Source organism: Blennius ocellaris, assembly GCF_963422515.1.
Source record: "Blennius ocellaris genome assembly, chromosome: 3".
In the NCBI taxonomy this organism is placed as follows: Eukaryota; Metazoa; Chordata; class Actinopteri; order Blenniiformes; family Blenniidae; genus Blennius; species Blennius ocellaris.
In genome coordinates, this window is record NC_137652.1 from 5,191,829 (window position 1) to 5,212,123 (window position 20,295).

General features: G+C 42.8%; 1 protein-coding gene across 1 annotated transcript in view; it reads left to right on the forward strand.

Annotated features, from left to right (window-relative positions):
• Nucleotides 1-20,295, forward strand: part of myo15ab (myosin XVAb) — a gene marked incomplete at both ends in the record, with an annotated part of 57,060 nt that overhangs the window by 11,269 nt on the left and 25,496 nt on the right. Inside the window, 25 exons of the mRNA XM_080520678.1 lie at nucleotides 128-191; nucleotides 1,233-1,346; nucleotides 3,147-3,308; nucleotides 3,516-3,629; nucleotides 3,772-3,830; nucleotides 4,163-4,286; nucleotides 4,392-4,487; nucleotides 6,390-6,521; nucleotides 8,307-8,432; nucleotides 9,798-9,875; nucleotides 10,644-10,795; nucleotides 12,534-12,579; nucleotides 12,711-12,835; nucleotides 13,361-13,478; nucleotides 13,593-13,768; nucleotides 14,531-14,615; nucleotides 14,711-14,743; nucleotides 14,924-15,005; nucleotides 15,588-15,718; nucleotides 16,217-16,312; nucleotides 17,178-17,306; nucleotides 17,393-17,499; nucleotides 17,706-17,884; nucleotides 19,349-19,421; nucleotides 19,561-19,752. Of these exons, the coding sequence (XP_080376804.1) occupies nucleotides 128-191; nucleotides 1,233-1,346; nucleotides 3,147-3,308; nucleotides 3,516-3,629; nucleotides 3,772-3,830; nucleotides 4,163-4,286; nucleotides 4,392-4,487; nucleotides 6,390-6,521; nucleotides 8,307-8,432; nucleotides 9,798-9,875; nucleotides 10,644-10,795; nucleotides 12,534-12,579; nucleotides 12,711-12,835; nucleotides 13,361-13,478; nucleotides 13,593-13,768; nucleotides 14,531-14,615; nucleotides 14,711-14,743; nucleotides 14,924-15,005; nucleotides 15,588-15,718; nucleotides 16,217-16,312; nucleotides 17,178-17,306; nucleotides 17,393-17,499; nucleotides 17,706-17,884; nucleotides 19,349-19,421; nucleotides 19,561-19,752 (2,793 nt within the window). The remainder of the gene's footprint in view (nucleotides 1-127; nucleotides 192-1,232; nucleotides 1,347-3,146; nucleotides 3,309-3,515; nucleotides 3,630-3,771; nucleotides 3,831-4,162; nucleotides 4,287-4,391; nucleotides 4,488-6,389; nucleotides 6,522-8,306; nucleotides 8,433-9,797; nucleotides 9,876-10,643; nucleotides 10,796-12,533; nucleotides 12,580-12,710; nucleotides 12,836-13,360; nucleotides 13,479-13,592; nucleotides 13,769-14,530; nucleotides 14,616-14,710; nucleotides 14,744-14,923; nucleotides 15,006-15,587; nucleotides 15,719-16,216; nucleotides 16,313-17,177; nucleotides 17,307-17,392; nucleotides 17,500-17,705; nucleotides 17,885-19,348; nucleotides 19,422-19,560; nucleotides 19,753-20,295) is intronic.

Below are 20,295 nucleotides of genomic sequence, written 5' to 3' on the forward strand. Positions count from 1 at the left end.
TGTGTGTGTGTGTGTGTGTGTGTGTGTGTGTGTGTGTGTGTGTGTGTGTGTGTGTGTGTGTGTGTGTGTGTGTGTGTGTGTGTGTGTGTGTGTGTGTGTGTGTGTGTGTGTGTGTGTCATTTACCAGGGGTGTAATCAGCGGTGCCATAACGTCTCAGTACCTGTTGGAGAAGTCCCGCATTGTCTTTCAGGTAAAAAAAAAAAAAAGAAAGAAGAAGAAGCGTATCACACACACATGTAGGTACACATGTGCACGTAAGACTGAAGGAGTCATCTTACACCTGAGTCACAGTAAGAAAGAGGAGATCGTACAGGCGGACCACATAAGAAGTGTTCAAGATGCCTTTGTTTAAACATGCGTTCGCATTATTTTACTCACCCTTCTATTATTCAAGGACTTTAGCGAAATATACATTTTAACATGAGCTGTGTTCGTACACATGCAAACAGATAAAGAAGGATTGAGGAGCACATGACACACAATTATTACTTACCTATGCTATATCAAGTGCTGTTTTTGTGGCTTTTTTTTGGAGCCTCAGAATATATAACGTTTTACTTTTAAAATGAACATGACCGTTTTATATCATGTTTTGCTGTATTTACGGGAAAAAAAACCTTTATCTTCGTTTGCATTATGAATCTCGACAATTGAGAAAAGTAGATTTCATATTATATTTTCAGTGCTTCAGGTTTTGTAGCCACTTTCAGTGGATTTAGTGGATTTAACAGTTTTGGCATTTTTGTGGTTTAACTAGTTAAGCCTTTAAACAATTTCAAGGGGTTTTCGCCATTTTACTCCTTTTCTTTTCAATTGCTTTTTGCTTATTTGATTTAGGTTGTTTTACCTTTTCAAGCCATATTTAGCCATTTTAGAAGTTTTTACCTTTTTTTTAGCCCTTCTTATCTCCCATGCATTGTGTAAAAAGAATACTCAAGTATGCAAATGGAATTTTAAAATATCTAAATATTTATTTGTTATATAATTCAGTGAAAGCTTCAGTTAGCTACTATTCAGGCTATTGTATTGTTTAAAGGAACAACACAGACAAGCTCAAGAAAACACCACAGTCCATCATCCAGCACCAACAGATGGTAGAGGACTAAGAACTGACAGGACACAACAAAATTGGCACCAGAAAATCTGATGTTCTCTCTAATTAAAAAAAAAAAAAATGGTTGGGGCATGGACATGCTTTATTTATGAGGATATATTTATTTTATGTTCACAGGCCAAATCAGAAAGGAACTACCACATCTTCTATGAGATGCTCGCGGGTCTTCCTCCTCATGAGAAACACTCACTGTATCTCCAGGAAGCTGAGACCTACTACTATCTGAATCAGGTGCTGTACACTGTCTGTCTGTCTGTCTGTCTGTCTGTCTGTCTGTCTGTCTGTCTGTCATGTGGTTTCATTGATTTCTGGGGACATTTGCCTTCATCCACATTCGCCTCGTATCTAACGCTCGTATCTATGACGGGCCCAGCTCCAACTCTCACGACTGTATTTTGGTCTGAACATATATTATTCACATAAAAGAGACAATTGTTCCTCATAGAACTCAGGATACAGGGAAACATGGGGCTTTATTTTTGACCCAATAATGATTACAAGTCCCCATTAATATCCTGCAATGTGTAAATTATTTCATGTTCCTATTAATAACTCTCTCTCTCTCTCTCTCTCTCTCTCTCTCTCTCTCTCTCTCTCTCTCTCTCTCTCTCTCTCTCTCTCTCTCTCTCTCTCGCTCTCTCTCTCTCTCTCACACACACACACACACACAAGGAGTGTTTGCTGAGCTCAATCTTGCTGTCATTTCCTAAAAAAAAAAAAAATGCAACACTGACTCTACAATTTGATTAATGGCGTGAGCATAAAATGTAATATTGAGCTCAGATTCACGCTGAGACATCAGGGGGTGCAGTAGTACTTGCCAGCTTTGCGGATAAAGACACACAATTTCTTGTGACATTTTCTTTGTATCAGTGAGAAATTCAAAATCTCTCAACCAGTGTTTGGCATGAAATTCATCACATTTACTGACATATATATTTTTGGGGTTTGGTCCATTATTAAGGCTTACTTCAGTATTACTACAACTATGAGGAGTCCAATGACTTTTAATCTGCGACCGTCATGAGACCAGTTTCTGGAGTGACTCGGGTGCTGGTTAGGGTTTGAATTATATTGGAAAGATGGTCGCATCTTGACATTTGGAGGTTAAAGGTTGGGTTAATTATAATTGTAAGCATGCTGCTAATGGTTGACCATTATATTTGTTAAACGGCCACTTTAGTGTATTTTGGTTCGCATTTAGAGTCTCTTATCAGTAATGATATGAAACTAAAGTGGGGGGAAAACCCAGATGTAAAAAAAAAATTTTTAATCCTGCAGCAAAGATGCTGGAGTGGAAACAAGAGTTTGAACTTGTGGCAGATGAGTTCATTGCTACGCAGATGACACTCGGCTCTACCGTTCCCCCAAGCCCGACGCCACACAGACTCCAAAAAGTTAAAAACTTGGTTCGCTCAGAACTTTCTCCAACACAACTGAAATAAAACTGGAATTCCACACTTTTCGTTAAACTCTGTCATCCATCATTCCTCTCTGGTCAGGAATCCCAGTGTCTTTTACCTCCCACATCAACCATATCCCCTGAAACACTGTTGTTACGTCCCACCTGAGTTTACTGTGACGCTCGTTTATGAAGTTCGCCACAGAAATCAGCTTCACTGGCTCCCATCCTGCCGCTCACTTTAAAAACCCTCCTTAATCTCACTCTTGCATACCTCACCGGAAACATACACACCCTCCTCGTCTGCCCCTGGACTCCACCTTCCCAACGAGCACCTACTCATCTTCAAATCACGTCTCAAAGCACCTCTCAAAGCACGCCGTACCTTCATAATAGCTTATACTTAGATTCTATTGTATTCATGTAACGTGACCTTGAGAACTGCAGAAGGTTCCCGTGAATCAAATGTATCATTATTTCTTGTTATTCTAAGTTGTTCTGCCATAAGAGCTGAATTTGTTGGGTTGCTTGTGCTGCTGTTGACGAATTTTGTGTGTGTTTGTGTTTGTGTGTGTGTATGTGTGTGTGTGTGTGTGCGTGTGTGTGTGTGTGTGTGTGCGTGGACCCAGGGAGGGAACTGTACCATCGAGGGGAAGGATGATGGGGAGGACTTCAGGCGTTTGCTGAGTGCCATGGACATTATGTGCTTCAACCCAGAGGAGCAAAACGGTATCTACAGAGTACTGTCGTCCGTCCTTCATCTGGGGAACGTCTACTTTCAGCCACACCAGGTTATACACACACACACACACACACACTCACACACACACACACGCACACACACACGCACGCAAAAGTGCATAAATGCATTTGGTTTCACGGCTGAATGATCATGATGATGTTGATGGATGAAGGTAATTATGAATGTGTACGCCGCCATATTTGTATGTGTGTGTGTGTGTGTGTGTGTGCGTGCGTGCGTGCGTGTGCCCCTGCAGGCTGAGGGTCAGGAGGTTGCGTCGGTGGTGAGCACGCAGGAGATCCGGGTGGTCGCGGAGCTGCTGCAGGTCTCACCTGACTACCTGCAGAAATCAGTCACCTTCAAACTGACAGTGAGCAGAGCACACCTCCACCAGCCTACCTGTGCACACACACACACCACGTCGTGTCATTACTTCACGCACAAATGAAATTCATGGGAAGGAGTGGATGATACTTGGCGTCACGTGTGTGTTTGACTCCCGCCTCCTGCAGGATACCGTGCGGGAGAAGATCTACACTCCGCTGACCGTGGAGAGTGCTGTGGATGCCAGGTGAGTTAGAGAGGAGTGAGCTCGCAGTGGTATCTGCTAAATGAAATCCAATGCGCCTCGGTCTGCTTGGAACATCTTCAAACGAAGCGCTGCCCGACAGCCTTATTTGAGGACGTTTAATGTCCTCATTTATTTTCACCCCTTCACTGAAACCATGGCAGGAGACAACTGAGAGGGAAGGATGAGTCTTTGATATTCTCTTCCAATCTTTGGCGGAGCCATGTGAGGACAAAGGACGTCAGGGCTGGGGGAGAGATTTTTCAGATGTCCTCTGTTTCCATAGGAACCGGGATTTCTGTTTCCATAGAAACCTTATTGTGTGTTTTTCATAGAGATGCTGTTGCCAAGATCCTGTATTCGCTGCTGTTTAGCTGGCTGACGGAGCGCATCAACGGCCGGGTCTACCCGCGCAACGAGGCGCTCTCCATCTCCATATTGGACATATATGGATTCGAGGTCAGGCCAACGCTCACTCAGTGACGCTACGGCGGCGATGGGTCTGAGCTGACCCCCGTTACCTAATCAAAACCCCTCCCCGATGGGGCTGCTCTCTATCTCCAGGAGCTACAGGTGAACAGCTTTGAGCAGCTGTGCATCAATTACGCCAATGAAACTTTGCAGTTCTTCTTTAACAAGGTCATCTTCCAGGAGGAGCAGGTCAGGCTCACCACTGGTTCACATTCTCACACTACGTTGACCTACTAAAACACACATGGACAGCATGCAATCTGTGACTTGCAAAGTTGAAGCAGAATCCAAATGAACTGGCAGATGTAAAACTAACATTTCATCATTAAAACCTACATTTTCATAAGTTAACATGAGTTAAGTGTAATGAAAACAAATTGAAACGATAAAACAGGCTTTAGTGCAACAGGTGACTCATGGGATTTTCCAAAATAAAAGCTTCTATAGCACACACTTTTTATTATGTTTCCCAATGGTGCTCAGCAATTGTTGACAACAATCGTATTCTTTGGAGATATTCAAAGTATACATGGTGTGAGACTGCAAGGATTTCTTCTTGAGAGTTGACAGCTCACCTGTATTTAGGTTTTGAAAGGCATTTATTTTAAGTGTTTCATCTGACCTGCTCGTGAAGAAGCTTTAATCATTGTGAAAGGGAGATAGGTTTTATTCCCTTGATGGGATCAAATGTATTCATCAGAGGGACGACAACATAGGATGAGAATCATGCCCCCCTCTGGCATTCCATTCCCCGTTGATGATGCCATATACTCTTGGAAAAATAATTCCTGAAATCTGAGCCGGAGATCAAAAAACATGTTTTTTTTTCCAATTCTTCCTGTTAATGCATAATCCAGTGCAATGATATGCGCGATGTGAAAGAAAAAACACAAGTGACAGCAGGGTGGGGAGATGAAAGCTCATTTTATGTACTGATGCATTTTCACATGAAAAGTCTATTTTCCTCAAAGTCTGACAAACATTGAAAAAGACAAAAATGAGCCTTGTGATGTTCAAATAAATCTGTTCTAATGCATCAAGTAAGCGATCAGCTGAGGAAAAGCCTTCTCGCCATAGTTCATATGACCATCACACAAAAATACATACAAAAATGAGAAAGCATCACAATCTGCAAATACGAAAACAGTCTGTAATGAAGCTCAAATAAGCTCCATGCAAGCAACATGTGAGACCTGGATAGTTTTAACTAACTGGTTACATGTGTCTTCAATTGAATGGTCCAGCTGTTATCACCATCAGATCCACTCAAACGTCACATGGAACTCAATAGTATGCTATCTAAAACTGGCAAACAAAAGTTACAGATGAAACTTACAATAAAAAAAAAAAAAGTATATTGCTGGGAGTTTGTGTGTGCACGTGAACCACCACATCATTAAAATTGAGTCCAACTGAAAAACATGTAAATAAATATGAATGTGAGTGAATAGAGGCAGGGTCACACAGTGGAATAGCAATTTCACCTCAAAACAAGAAAATACCCAGTTCCACTCTGGCTCTAGGGGCTTCTTTTTTTTTTTTTTTTTTTCTGTGTGGAATCTGCATGTCCTCGTTGTTGTTTTTCTACACGTCATTCACTTTCCTCCCACAGTCCAAAAATCAAACTTCAAAAAAGTATCTTGACATTTTTACCCATGAAAAACAGCGTCTGCCCCAGGAAGTGACTTTCTGACACTTGGTTTAAGTGCAACTGGGCACCTTGTGTGTGGATCAGGTCAATACTAGCTAAATCCTAAGTAGAGAAATGTAAAGTCTTTAATAAAAAAAAAAACTATATAAGGATAAACTGAGCCATGAATCTCAATTTCTGAAAGTGTCGCCACTCTTCCTAACAATCGCCTTAGAAAAGGTACCACTGTATCGCCACAAGTTACGCAGCATTGTGGGGAAACCCGGCGCTCATGCAGTAAAGAGATTCAGCAGCCTCACATATGAGAATATATGCGGCCATTAAATCTTAACAGACAGAGCAAGACTTCAGAAAACCAACAGTGAGCTTATGGAAGTTTTATGTTCACCGTCGAACCTGATTAACTTTCCTGTTGTTGTGTGCCGTCTTGTGCTGTGTAGGAGGAGTACATGCGGGAGCAGATAGAGTGGCAGCAGCAGCCCTTCGGCCACAACCAGGCATGCCTTGACCTCGTCGCTGCTAAGCCTCATGGGATATTGCGCATACTGGATGACCAATGCGGTTTCCCCCAGGTAACTCCACCTGACAGACCTTCTGTCTTCCACAGCTACAGAAAGTCAGTAGAAATGACCTCCCTTCATCAACACCACCAAGAGTGAAATACCACAGTTGTTGTCATAGTACGTCCATTTACACAGCAACGGTGAGAATTGGTAGTTTTATACTTGAGAGTCACCAGGAATAACAATCCAACTTGGTCGTCTGTCCATATCAATGTCTGTGGTTGATGTCTAGTGTGTCGTTCTCCGTGCCATCCTTTACTGTGTACACAGACATCATTTCATTGCTGTGTAAACGCAAAACTTTCGGAAATTTTTATTTGAAACCTTGTCGTGTAAACGGGGTCTTGGCCAATATTAATAGCTGGCCTTGATAGCTGGAGGGTCAGTGGGGATGTAGTCAGACCGAATGTAGCTGGAAAATAGAGTCCAGTGAAGGTGGAAGTTCCGACTCTATAATGTTCCCTAAATTGTCTCACTGTTTGAAATCTTAATACATATTTATACACGGACAAGCACACTATAATTCATTTTATCAACCTTTTTTTCATACAGGTAGTACCACTAACACCGGCTCCTTTCATACAGATTCACACATTCGACCACAAGAGGAACCTGTTGTGGACAGAAAACAACATTTAGTTAAAAAAAAAAACTTACCAGTGGAATATTAACAAGACAGCTTGGGATTACTGGTTCCCTATAGACATTATTTCATGATGCTCATTATGCAAAGCTAGAGTGGTAATTATTGTTTTTGTTGATATTGTGATCAGATCTTTTTTCCCATGATAATTGGGAATCTGATGTTGTGAGGCAGTAAATGGTGTTACTTATGGATGGTGGAGTTCACCACTGAGAGATTTCAGCTTCATAAATCAAACATGTTTGATGTAATTTGGTACAATTAAATCCGTCCACATGTAGGACAGTATTTGGGGGGGGGGGGGGGGGGGGGGGGGGGGAGCATTTTCATTTTCAGCTTTATGAAGAGCAGCTGTTGGAATTGCGTGAAGTAACTCTTGGCAAAGCATAAGAAGACATATAAACAAATTAAGTGAGAAAACTATGACGCTGGAAAAACTACTGAAACAACTCCCAATCAAACTGATTCAAACTGAATAAATCTGTAAAAGGATTTTGGTTAGAGCAGGATGGTCTGTAAAAAAAAAAGTGTCAATAATTGAGATAACATTAAATGCAAACGAAATATCAATGAACCTAATCTATGAATGTGTGCACGACTTTAATTAACAAGCCGATGAAAGACTCAGTCAGCCATGACCGACTCCAGTGAGGAGTCGCTGAACTCAAAACAAAGTTAGTTTCGCTCGCCAGAAACTTCTAAAACATTATTGAGATGCAGTGTGAAGTCAAATCCAGCAGCTGACAATAACTCAGAACTCAAACACTTCATACCACAGTTTTCCAAAGAAATTGAGTCAGAAAAAAGAAGGGGGAAAAAAAAAAGACCTTGCTATTGGATTCCTCATAAAGTGGGAGACCGTAAGTGTAGCCAGCCCCAATCAATACACAAGTCTCTCCCACATGCTCACTTAATTGCCTACCTGGTGCTATCATTATTCCCGGGGCTCCTAATGTACGAGGCCGCCGGAGCTCGTGTTGAGATAAACGCATTATGAGGCCTCTGGTGCGCAGAGTGAAATACGAACGCGCCGTTGCACGGGGAAGGGGCTGAGGCAATCTGCCCGGCGCTCCCATGCAACACGTGTTCACGCTGTAGAGCTGCGGTTTCCATGGATCACCAGCCATTTAACTGTCTCCCGCCGTCGCCAGGCAACAGACCACACCTTCCTGCAGAAGTGCCACTATCACCATGGAAACAATCCGCTGTATGCCAGGCCAAAGATGCCACTGCCAGAGTTCACCCTGAAACACTACGCGGGGAAGGTCACCTATCAGGTACTTTTTCTCCGCATCCTATTCCTTGCTTTCTGTCATTGATCTCCATTTTCAGTGAAGCAACTTAAACCCCAAACGCTCCGCGTGCGCCAAACAGCGGCTGCCTACTGCCCCTTTGGGATAGGATGGGTTAAATAGCAAAGACCAAATCCCGCTGTGTGCTACTGGGTACACATGATAAATAAATGGATTGCTTTCCACCACAGAGCAATGGGAACCACAGCTGCTACCAATTCAAATTCAAACCCAATCCGTGCGGTTTGTAAAGCGTGAATAAAAAAAACATGTAATAATTTGCAGATCTCTTAAGCTCTAACCTTTTTAACAGCTGAGGTACCATATTGTATGTTGAGGCCATTAACAGGTCTCTCTTGAAAATGTATATTTTAGATTACCTGTATTATTATTATTATTATTATTATTTTTATTATTATTAGTAGTAGTAGTAGTAGTATTTATCTAATGACAATGAGCCATCCCCAAGCAATGTTGATACTTTTCTAGATTCTAAATAGCATCTTTGTCTTCAGATATGTAATCTTATAAGCTGAGAACAAACTGGATGCACTATTTTCCTGTTTACGATGCTAAAACAAAGCTTCTATGGCTTCCAAAAATAGTTCACATTTTTGATTGATCTGAACACAGTCCTGGTCCATAAAATGACTCTCTTTTTAGTAGGTTTTCAAATATGGCTTCTGTGTTGTATATTGCCTTGCAGTGTTGGACTACAGGAAACTGTGTTCCCAGACAATGATGAGTAAAATGTTCCTGAGTCCATGCAGGGATACGCAGTGGAGAATCATGTCTGTTTTTCTAATGCAGCGCTGCCTGAAGGCCCGAAGCACCAAATAATGACTTTCACACTTGTCTTTCGTTCACACAATACCTTTAAGATTACAGCTTTGATGACTCAACTGATAATATTTTGTCTAGTGAGTGGTAGGATTGAGGTAGGTCTTATCTTTAAATTTATATCTGAAATATTTCCTTCACTGCACCCCAATCAAATTACTGGCATGTATTATCATTACTGCAATTTATTGTCAAATGCTGCTTTTTATAATAGAACTACTTATTTTATGGCCTTTTATAGCATCAAATTTAGGATAAGTATTTTAATGAGTTTATGGTTTGTTTGTTTTTATTATTTTATTCTCACATTAAAGATCAGATATGGAGTTTATGCTCCAGCTTGAATAAAATCGGCCTTAAGTTTTGCACAGAATCCTGACGTTTGTTCACATTTTACTCGTCTTCCCAACCTTCCGAGAAATTGTGTTGTGTCCTGAATGATGTACATATATGCGCATTCTCAACTGTGTTCCTCAACCTCCAATATCTGTCCCATGATTTATGGTACAGGTGCACAAATTCTTGGACAAGAACTTCGACGCGGTCCGGCAGGACGTTCTCGACCTCTTCATCCAGAGCAAGAACAGAGTGAGAAACTCGAGCTTCCCCTTTGTCCTGTCGCTTGGTTTTCTTTTCTTGATTTTCAAATGCGTACGGTGGATGTGCTGCATAAACATTTTTAAATATTGTCCCCAAAAAAAAGTTTTTTCAAACACTAATTATAATTTTTTTTGTAAATTCCAACACTTAGTTACTGAGAGTTAGTTACTGGTAAAATGACTCAACTACTATTTTTAGCAATATGTGTGACTGTACACAAGTACAATGTTCTTCAGTAACTTTTAACTTTGACTGTAATCAACTACTGATTAGCAGTTAGTCATAACTAACTCACATAAGGTGATTCCACTGCTACAGTATATGAAGGAGTAACCAAAAACTATTCCTGAAATCATGTGCAGTGGAGTAACTCGCTGCTTTTCTAAACAGTGGAAATTCACTATGACTGTAATCAAGTAAAGTATTTTAGTTTCCAATAAATTACAATGACTGCTTTAGTATTTAAATGAGCAATTAGCAACTTCAACTGCAGTCCGGTATTAAATTTACAATAACCCTGTAGCGAAAGAATAGCGAGATGTCAATGTCGTTCACTTTATGTCTTCATTATGTCCGGTGCAGCTCTACTTCCTAGTAAATTGTCATTACCTTCAGTATTTTCCCACAGATTTGTTGTTGAGATGAGAGGAGCTTGACGTGTGAATTTCTCTGATAAATAGTCTCGTTTTAGCACTTTTTGTTGCCGTAGCTTCTTTGTCTTCCATGTGCTTTTTGTGTGTGTTTCCGTGGGTACAGATGGTGTCGAGCCTCTTCCTGAAGCACTCGGACGCCATGTCACAGCAGCGCTCTCACTCGCGGCACAGCAGCACAGCTCGCCGGTATCAAGCCAACACGGTCAGCGCAAAGTTTCAAACCAGCCTGCAGGAGCTGCTGGAGAAGATGGAAAGGTCTGAATGAGCGCCACACATTCAACTGACCTCTGACAAACCCTCAGTGTGGTGACGATGATGCTCCACAGCTCTGCAAACGGCAGACCCCGTGTGACAAAGCACCAGTTAGTGGTGACGCAAAATAATAATGACTCATACTGGAAATGTCCAAAATAGGCAGTGATGAGATGCTGCAAGGCACATGGAGAGGTGTGGGCAGAAGGAAATGACTATAACAAGCAGCAATCTCTTTCAGACCACACATCAATAAGACACACCACATTGTGGCCTTGTTCCTGAATTAACTGTCTTAAGCTGAAAAGCCTCAGTCGTGTCTGCCAAGGTGTCTGCAGGCTTGTAGTTTCCTGGTTATAAAGCAAATTAAAAGCATGTTCGTCCAGTTCTTTGCTTGCATTCAGGTGGTACTCCATATAAATGAAAACATTCTGAATAGACAGTGTGTGTTACTGTTGTTGCACATATTTTTTATATCGACCCGTTAGCTCAGAAAACCCATCACGTTCAACCTCCATCACGTGACTAAACTTTTCTAACTATCCCAGAAAGGCTGAGTGATCAAATAAATGCCCTTTACGGGGTTTTTGTGTGGATATTTCTACCTGCCACAAACCGACCAGGAGCTTGTGAAAGAAAAATAGAAAGTAGGAAAATCACACCAGTAATTCATCTTTGACACATAGCAATAAAACAAAGCAAAAAAAACACTTCAAGAGACTGGCAGTTCCATTTTTCTGTTTGGTTCTTGAAGGCATCGTTGTCCCATGAAGCGCTCAATAGAGAGTTTATGTGAAATCAGACCAAGACCCCTGTACACAGGTGGTCTTGGTCTGATTGAGAAAACCTGCAGGGTGCCTAAAAAGAAATAAAGTAGCATATATATATATATATATATATATATATATATATATATATATATATATATATAGTACGTGTGCTGCCTACTACAGAATATTATTTTCACATGCCTCAATATATATCATTTCTTCTTTTTATACCCTAAGCAGCTTTAATAATTCAGGATCTTTTGACAAGTCGCCTTTTGTTTTGACAGCTTTACATACTGAACAGAGAAATCTCTTCTTGCTCCCAGAGCTGAGAGGAACTAATGATACAGAAAAAGTTGTACACGAAGAGATAGTTTTTGAGGAGCAGCTGGCCGAGGCAGTGGGGAAGTAAGAAAATCCTTATTACACATCTTATGAAGCTTATGAGAACGCGCAAATGGCAAACATGGCGCCTCCATTTTTTTTTTTTTTTACTACCCGATCAGTAATCATGACTTGTCACAAAATATATTCCTCCTCCTCTGCTTTAAACATGCTCTCCTCATCATCATCCTCCTCCTCCTCTTCTTCCTTCAGTTCCAAATCTGCCGTCTCTGCCATTGTCACTACTAGGTACCCACAATGCATAGCACGCGGTGTGTGCAACGACAGTGGGTGGTCCCCTAAGAGAACTTCAGGAGTTCTTCACTTGAGTTTCTTGTGAAACATGAAATAACTTGACCAGAAAATAACTTTGTTCGGTTTCTCGTCACCGAAAAAAAACCCCAAGAAATGTCTCAGTTTTTCTGGCTGTATCCACGCTGACTGCTGTAACCTCTGTTTGACTCCAGCTATAAACCTGGGAAATCGTTTGTTTTCGCCCATTTTCCTCACACACATCATTTCAATTGTTTATTTATTAGCTCTTTGAATCTTGTTGTTGTATTCATCCATTCATCCATCTGTGACAGGTGCACCTCTTATTTTGTGCGATGCATCAAGCCAAATCATCATAAGGTATATTTGTAATTTCTTGCGAAGGTTTGCAGTGGTTTTATTTGTTTGCTTTGTTTGTCTTGTAGTTGTGTTTTTTTTTTTGCATAACAGATTTGATTAAATTCGTAACAAAGGGGTTCTTTTATGCACAGGAACCTGGAGTGTTCGACATGGAGCTGGTTAACACTCAGCTGCATTACTCGGGTATCATGGAGACCATCTACATCAGAAAGGACGGTTATCCCATCAGACTGCACTTTCACAGCTTCCTTAAAAGGTTGGCCACTCACTAATATTCACATTTGGGGATAAATGTGAGATTTAATTATAACTATCCTCTTCATCTTCCTTATGAAAAGATTCACATCGACTGCCCTAACCACTTCCCACTATCAACTTGTCAAAAGTGTTTGAATAATTGCCTTCTTTGCAGCAGAGAGTACAATTCACACACTAATCCCTTCATGCTGAAATGGCCATCTGGCATTTGTCAGCTCCTGCCGTCGCAAAGTAGCTGAAACCAATTGATCTCCCAGCACCTCTCACCGCTCGCTGCAGAAATAGTCTGAAGTGCAGCATCACAGAGAAGAACAATGTCGGAGTCCACAGGCAATTAGATTCACGTTAAAACCGGTAGAAGCAAACAAACACCGAACAGCAGAGACCGAACACCCAACAATGCCAATCAGCCTCGTACTAAACCTCACAGACCCGCTGCCACTGTGGGCGTTTCTCATCACAGGTGAGGTTTGTGTTGTCGTTTACCCCAGTGTTTAAACCGAACTGTCACGCACGGACACAGGTATAAAGCCCTGCTCTGCCTGAGGGATCCTCCGCCTGCCGACGGTGAGAACTGTGTCATCATGCTCCACAAGCTCGGCCCGGTCAAGGCCGGTTCTTATCAGCTGGGAGTCAGTAAGGTCAGCCCTCGGAGTAACACGCGCACAAGAAAATGTCAGACGCACTCTGCGGTTGAAAACTGATGCTGCAGACGTATGTGTGTGTGTGTGTGTGTGTGTGTGTGTGTGTGTCAGATTTTCTTGAAAGAAGACTTGTATCAGCTGCTGGAGGGGAAGCGCGACCGGGTGCTGAACATTGCTGCCATGACGCTGCAGAGATACACTCGCATGTGTTTCGTCCGCAAGAAGTTCACCAAATTCAGACGGCGCATGATTCTGTTCGAAGCTCGATGCCGTGGCTACATCGTCCGGTAAGAGTGCAAAAGTTGTGGCGTTTGTATCTAAAAATTCAAAAATTCTTCCGAAACAGCGTCGTTTCCAACACCATGCGAGTTGAAAGACGACATGAGAGAAATTGCAAGAGTGATAAACAGCGCAGTGACACTATCATTTCTTCGGTTTGTAACTACAACAGACGTAACAAAGCTAAAAAAAACAAAACAAAACAACTCTTTTCATCTCCTGCAAATGAATCACAAGCCTCCTCTTCGAAGTTGAATCCACTGAGCTTCACTGTTATTTAATGGCTGGCACACTGTGTCGCCGGAGTCTGGGGTTTCAGTCTTCAACTTCAGTCAATTTGGGATTCGGCGTTCGGTTTCACGGAGCCAAACAGGGTGAACCTTATCAACCTACTTCTTTCTCCTTGATGCGAGGAGACAAGTCCAGGGGATTCAGGCTGTGCTCATTCATCAAAGCTGATAGATTTCTCATTCACTGTCAGCCTCAAATAGCTGAAATTGGAATCTCATTCCAGTGAGTTAACAGTCAATAAACTGACGTTAAACTCAAGGTTAAACATTTTGAATCTGCAATTAAATTTCCAAGATCATCCGTCACACTCTGGTACCTTTGAGGAAAGGACCCATTATATATAAAAAAAAAAAATAGAAAAAGAAAAGCAAAGAAGTGCACATTTCTGAAGACAAGCGCATCCAAATAATTTGCAGGGAACGTTTCTGTTCTTATGGCTCCATGATCCATCCTGTAAGGATTCTCCTTTTCCCAAACAGAAAGAAGTTTGTCCTGAAGAGGAAGTACCTCATCAAGTTACGCTCGGCCGTGCGGCTCGTCGTCAACCGCCAGCGTTACATGAGGGTATGCAAGGAGAGCGACGCTGGAGACAGTTGCAGAGATAAAGTATTAAAAACTGAACAAATGTGTGAAGTGTGATACTGTTGTCTGTCTGTCAGACAGTGGTGGAGCCGGCGAGGAAAGCAGAGGAGGTGAGTGACGAAAGAGACGGGGTGAAAGTGTCTGAGGAGGAAGTGGTGGTGGAGGAGGAGGAGGAGGAGGAGGAGGAGGAGGAGGAGGAGGAGGAGGAGGAGGAGAAGAGGGCTTCGATCTGAGCTAAAGATGAAGAGGGCGCATTCATGTGTGATCAAGGTGTTTGTGTAAATGTGCAGGATCGTGTCAATCGGGAGGTCGTGAATGTGACAACACTGCCAATCCCTGCTGAGCTGGCAGGCCTGCTGCAGGCGGCTTCAGGTAATGTAATGCGGTGCGTGTTGTGACACACACACACACACACACACACACACACACACACACACACACACACACACACACACACACACACACACACACACACACACACACACACACACACACATTCTCAGTGCGAAGAGCAAGGGATGCATTTTTTTCAGGGTTGAACTTACCCTGGTGGCGATAACCTCCAAACTTCAACCAAGAACATTTGGACCGTCCACAATCACGGCGCCGCTTCAGCTCAACAATATTCTGAAGATGTCTTGTGCGAACGAGTCTCTTGAGCTCGTATCTGGGCTCCGAAGCAAAAAGCGTCCGTTGCGTTTTATTAATATTCCAGCGGCCCCCTTTGTGGCACACCGGGTTCGGCCCTGACCTTCATCTTGATAGAATTAGAAAAGTTATACAAAGTTTGTGTCACAACTTATGTGTGTGTGTGTGTGTGTGTGTGTGTGTGTGTGTGTGTGTGTGTGTGTGTGTGTGTGTGTGTGTGTGTGTGTGTGTGTGTGTGTGTGTGTGTGTGTGTGTGTGTGTGTGTGTGTGTGTGTGTGTGTGTGTGTGTGTGTGTGTGTGTTGCAGGTGGTGAGGAGCTGCATTCCGACTGTCTGGCAGTGGTCCAGGCTCCCAAGGTCCAGGTTGACCCCCAGCTGACTCTGCCCCTGGATATCAACAACTACCTCATGACACACTACATCCGGGCCATATTTAGGGTACAAACACACACACACAGACACACACACACACACACACACACACACACACACACACACACACACACACACACACACACACACACCCTACAGGTATCAGGCGCACATGAAGCTTCGTGGGCCCAGACTCTGTCTTTCCGTCACTGCAGATGTCATCATGTCGATTTATTTATTTTTCTTATTTTTTTTGCACACTCACCAAAATGACAGCCCCCACCTGCTTATCAGTCCAACAAGTTTTCCCACTGAAGTATTGTGATTTGCATTACGATGACTTGCTTTACGATTCCCGACGGGGAGGAGTGTCTCCACAGTGTGACTGTGTAAACCAATTCATGCGCCAACCCCATGAGTAATACAAGCCCACAGGCAACGCAGTAACTGTGTTCACATGTAAACACTGCATAAATTTACCAGGGCGTGCGTCCCATCAAGGCAAATCTATGTGAGCACTACAGACAGTCGCTGTGTGTACTGCATGTACTCTGTGTGTTTCAGGAGCCATTGTTTGGGATGGCGACAGCCCCGCTGGAAAACTCCTTGATCCGAATGGACGAGGAGCACAAACAAGGAGCGCTGAACATCTTCATTCTGGTACATGTTCGGTTCAAATCCTTCTTTGAGCTCAAAGATAACAGCGTCACGTCAATAATAGAAGTTCTGTTAAACATTCACACTAAAATACTGCAAAGTACCAAATATGTTATTATTGCTGATGTGATTAAGTGCGTTTACCTGCAGGTAAGTGTGTATAAAAAAAAACAAAAAAAAAAAAAACTGTCATGTCTTGTGTCAAAATGTGTTTCTTGTCAAATATCCTCACGTCTGCATCGATAACTGAAAAGCAACAATGAAAGACGGCATTTTTAACTGCTGGCATGGTGATGAATACGTCGCACAAATAATACTTAAATGCTAAGATTACTGGTGTAAATCAGAAAAAAAATGTCAAAAAGAAAATTTGAAATCAGTCATTTTGCGAAGTTTGCATGTTCTTCCTGTTTTCTATCAGTTGTTTTATTTATTTTTTTCTCCAGGTGTTCCCTCTTCCATCCACAAGCCCAGGAAATGCTTTTTAGGTTAAACGGCGTCTCTGAATTAATTGTAGTTGCTTGTATGTGTCATTGTCCGTTTCTCTGAGTCAGTCCCGTGAGACGACTTGATGAAAACATACAAAAATGAATCGTAACCATAGAAACAATTTAATTAAAAGTGACACACAAAGAAACTCACATTCACACTTACTTTACCAATTGACCGAAGATGTATGTTTTTGGACTGTGGTGTGAAAACACAGAAATAAACCCACACATGCGGAGGAAGAACATGCAAACCATAAGCACATCCTGCAGTAATCTATTATTACCTGTTGTTTAAAACGTTGAAGCTCAAGGGAATCATTTTGCTGAACAGCATTTGCAGTGCGTATCCTGAATACACGCCTTTTTGTTTCCGATAGATCCTCAGGTTCATGGGTGACCCCAACTTGAATGGGGCTCAGGAGAATCTCTTTGGGAACTACATCATCCAAAGAGGTTTGGCAAATCCCAGCCTCAGAGATGAGATCCTGGCTCAGGTTGCCAATCAAGTAAGAATCGACAATGCTTTTTACGATGACAGGGAAATGTACCGACCTCCTCTAATGTGCTTTGACACGTCGTTTCCCTCCTGCAGGTGTGGCGGAATCCCAACGTCCTGAATTCAGAGCGTGGCTGGCTCCTCCTCTCCTCCTGCCTGTCCTCCTTCCTGCCCTCGCAGAGGCTGGCAAAGTACCTGCTGAAGTAAGACTGAAGCATTTCAGTGTGTTTGCATCACCGTTAAGGTCTCGCTGATTACCGTTATCAAAGTAACGCTCACAGTGCTCGGAGAGGGACTTTAGATCTGTTTCGCGTGAGAGCAGTGCTTCCCTGGCTGTCTTGTCTGAATATATATCTGTTTGTGTCTCTCCTCATGCCTCCTGTTGTTGTTGTTGTTGTTGTTACTGCAGGTTCGTGTCCGACTACGGCCCCGAGGGCTACAACTGTGTCTGTCAGCACCGTCTGCTCCAGGGCTTGCAGCGGCTCGACGTCGGGCCAGACTACATCCGGACGTACCCGCCGTGTCTGCTGGAGTGGACGGCCAATCGCAAGAGAGCTCACACCGTTCTGCACGTCCACTGCTTTGATGGTGAGGAAACAAACCGGCGTTGGTCCGGAGGTCAAGTGAGGTGATCTGAAACACATTTTTTTTAATTCCCCGCACCGGCATGGAACTGTTACAGGAAGAGATGTTGGCATCGGTGAAAGTGACACGTTCCACATCTGCTCTCAAGGGGAAAGTTTCTTCTGACACCAGCCATCTTTTTTTTTTTCTGTCAAAGCCACATTGAGATGTAGTGACTTTACACCATCGCCTCACACGAAGAATACGTGTGACTCAAGTATTTCTCTATGGAGCTAGGATGCTCTCTCTTCATGCAAGGATCTTTTCATTTGTTCTGGGATGTTCCCACATTAGAAACATCTGCATGAGCAACTCTGGAATGTTTTGTCAACGTACTGAATTCGTATCTGTTACCAGTGTCGTAGTCAGTTTGATTTATATATGCACTCCGCTGGGTTTACATTTATGAGCCACATTTTAGTTAAGCACTCTCACCTTGCAACAAGCCTTGGTGAGCAGGTGTCTCTTTATTGGTTTGAATAAGATAGTGAATCATTGTGTTGTTTTAGAGTAGTGCAACTTACTACCCAATCGTCCATCATCCACATCAATGGGCTTTTTTTTTTTTAGGAACACAAATTAACCTGAAATGCATCATTTGGGCTGCTACAAAGGGAACATGCAATCTCCTCACAGAAAGGCCCCCAAACACCACTCAGATTCAAACCAAGAATTACGTCACTGTAGGGCCATGCAGCTTAATAATAATAGAATTAAAATGACAAAACGGTACTTTTCTCATGCTTTTCTTGAACAATGTGAATTTTGTTCATACACCACCACCCTCCTTAGGTTTTCCTCTAAAAAAGGCCAAAGACCATCAGGCTTACAGCATAGTTTTGTCACATTACCATAATCTAACATTCTACTGATTGAAAAAAAGAAATAGCAGCAGCACTTTCTTATGTGTCTGTTTCTGTATCACATTCAAACGGGGATACAAATTTGCTGCCGTGATTACTGAAATGACGATTAATTTTATACCTTTTGACTCAACCTCAGCTCACAGTTTGATTTTGTTTTTGATTTTGTTTTTTTACCTGCACTTGGTCAATGGTTGCTCTATAGTCGACACACACACACACAAAAAAAATATGTCCTTCTCATTTTCTCCTCTCATCCGGCTAATCTGTCTGCTGGCCTTTTTGGCAAGTCTGCCGAGGATTAGACAACACCTGATACTCACTTCGCTTCACTGGCTGTGTTTGTGTCTGTTTGAGGTGCTGCAGTCGGAGAGTCTTCCTCGACAGATCGGGGAGGCGGCTGCCGCCGTTGATTTAGCGATACAGTGGAAAACATCATTTCACGGCTTGATATAGATGACTCTAAGCCACTGCATGATGGAATAACACGCTTGAATATTTGCAATTGTTTTTCGGTCTGAAATAAAGAAGCATTTTCTTGAGAATATAACTTTTGCTCCTTCAGGTGTGTCCTTCCTGTGTCCTCTCCATCCATGGACAACGGGGGAAGACATGGCCAAAGACATCTTAGAGCACCGGTATGTTATTAATGTCACATTATCCAAAAGAAGGAGGGAAACTAAAGAAAATGCTACTTTTTTTTGGGGGGGGGGGTTTCCGCTTGTTGGTTTGAATACATTTGAATGTGTTATTGTTTGTTTGTGTGGGTGTGTGTAGGGGTGCGTTGGAGAGCCGTCGAGGCTGGTCGGTGCTGCTGAAGGAGCCAGCTCAGTGGGTGGAGCTGGAGGGATCGGACTACGTGCTGGACTTGATGTCAGACCTCGAGCTTCCCGCTGACTTTCCAAAACACAGCAGCTACTTTATCATCTCTGCACAGGAGCCAAGCAGAGTGCGGCCCAATGCCAGCATGTGAGACACACACACACACACACACACACCCACACACACACACACACACACACACACACACACACACACACACACACACACACACACACAGACTTCCTCTATTCTCCAGCCTTCCCTTTGACCTACTAGCCAATGCGCATCACTCTGACCTTGATTAGAGACTAAATATCAATATTTGTGATACACAGTGGTAGTAGGAGTCATTATTTATGTCATTATTTCCATTGTCGCTATTTCTTGCTGGTCTGTACGACTCCTTCTGTGGCCAAAAGCGATCAGCGATGCCGACCGTGACCGTATACAGTAAATTCCCAACACGTGCCTGAATTCAAGCCGGTCATGTCAGAGGCTGAGTTGTGTTCAGATAACAGTGGATCACCAGCACCGTTATGTTTTAGGGCTGAGCTAAGCAATAAGAATGCTAATTGGCGTGGTGTCTTTTTCCTAGTCGTAAAAGAAAACACGTGTAACTCCTCTCTCTCATACGCAGGCTCAGGGTTACCCCGAGGCTTTCGTGCAAAGTGTCAGTATCGTAACCAGCTG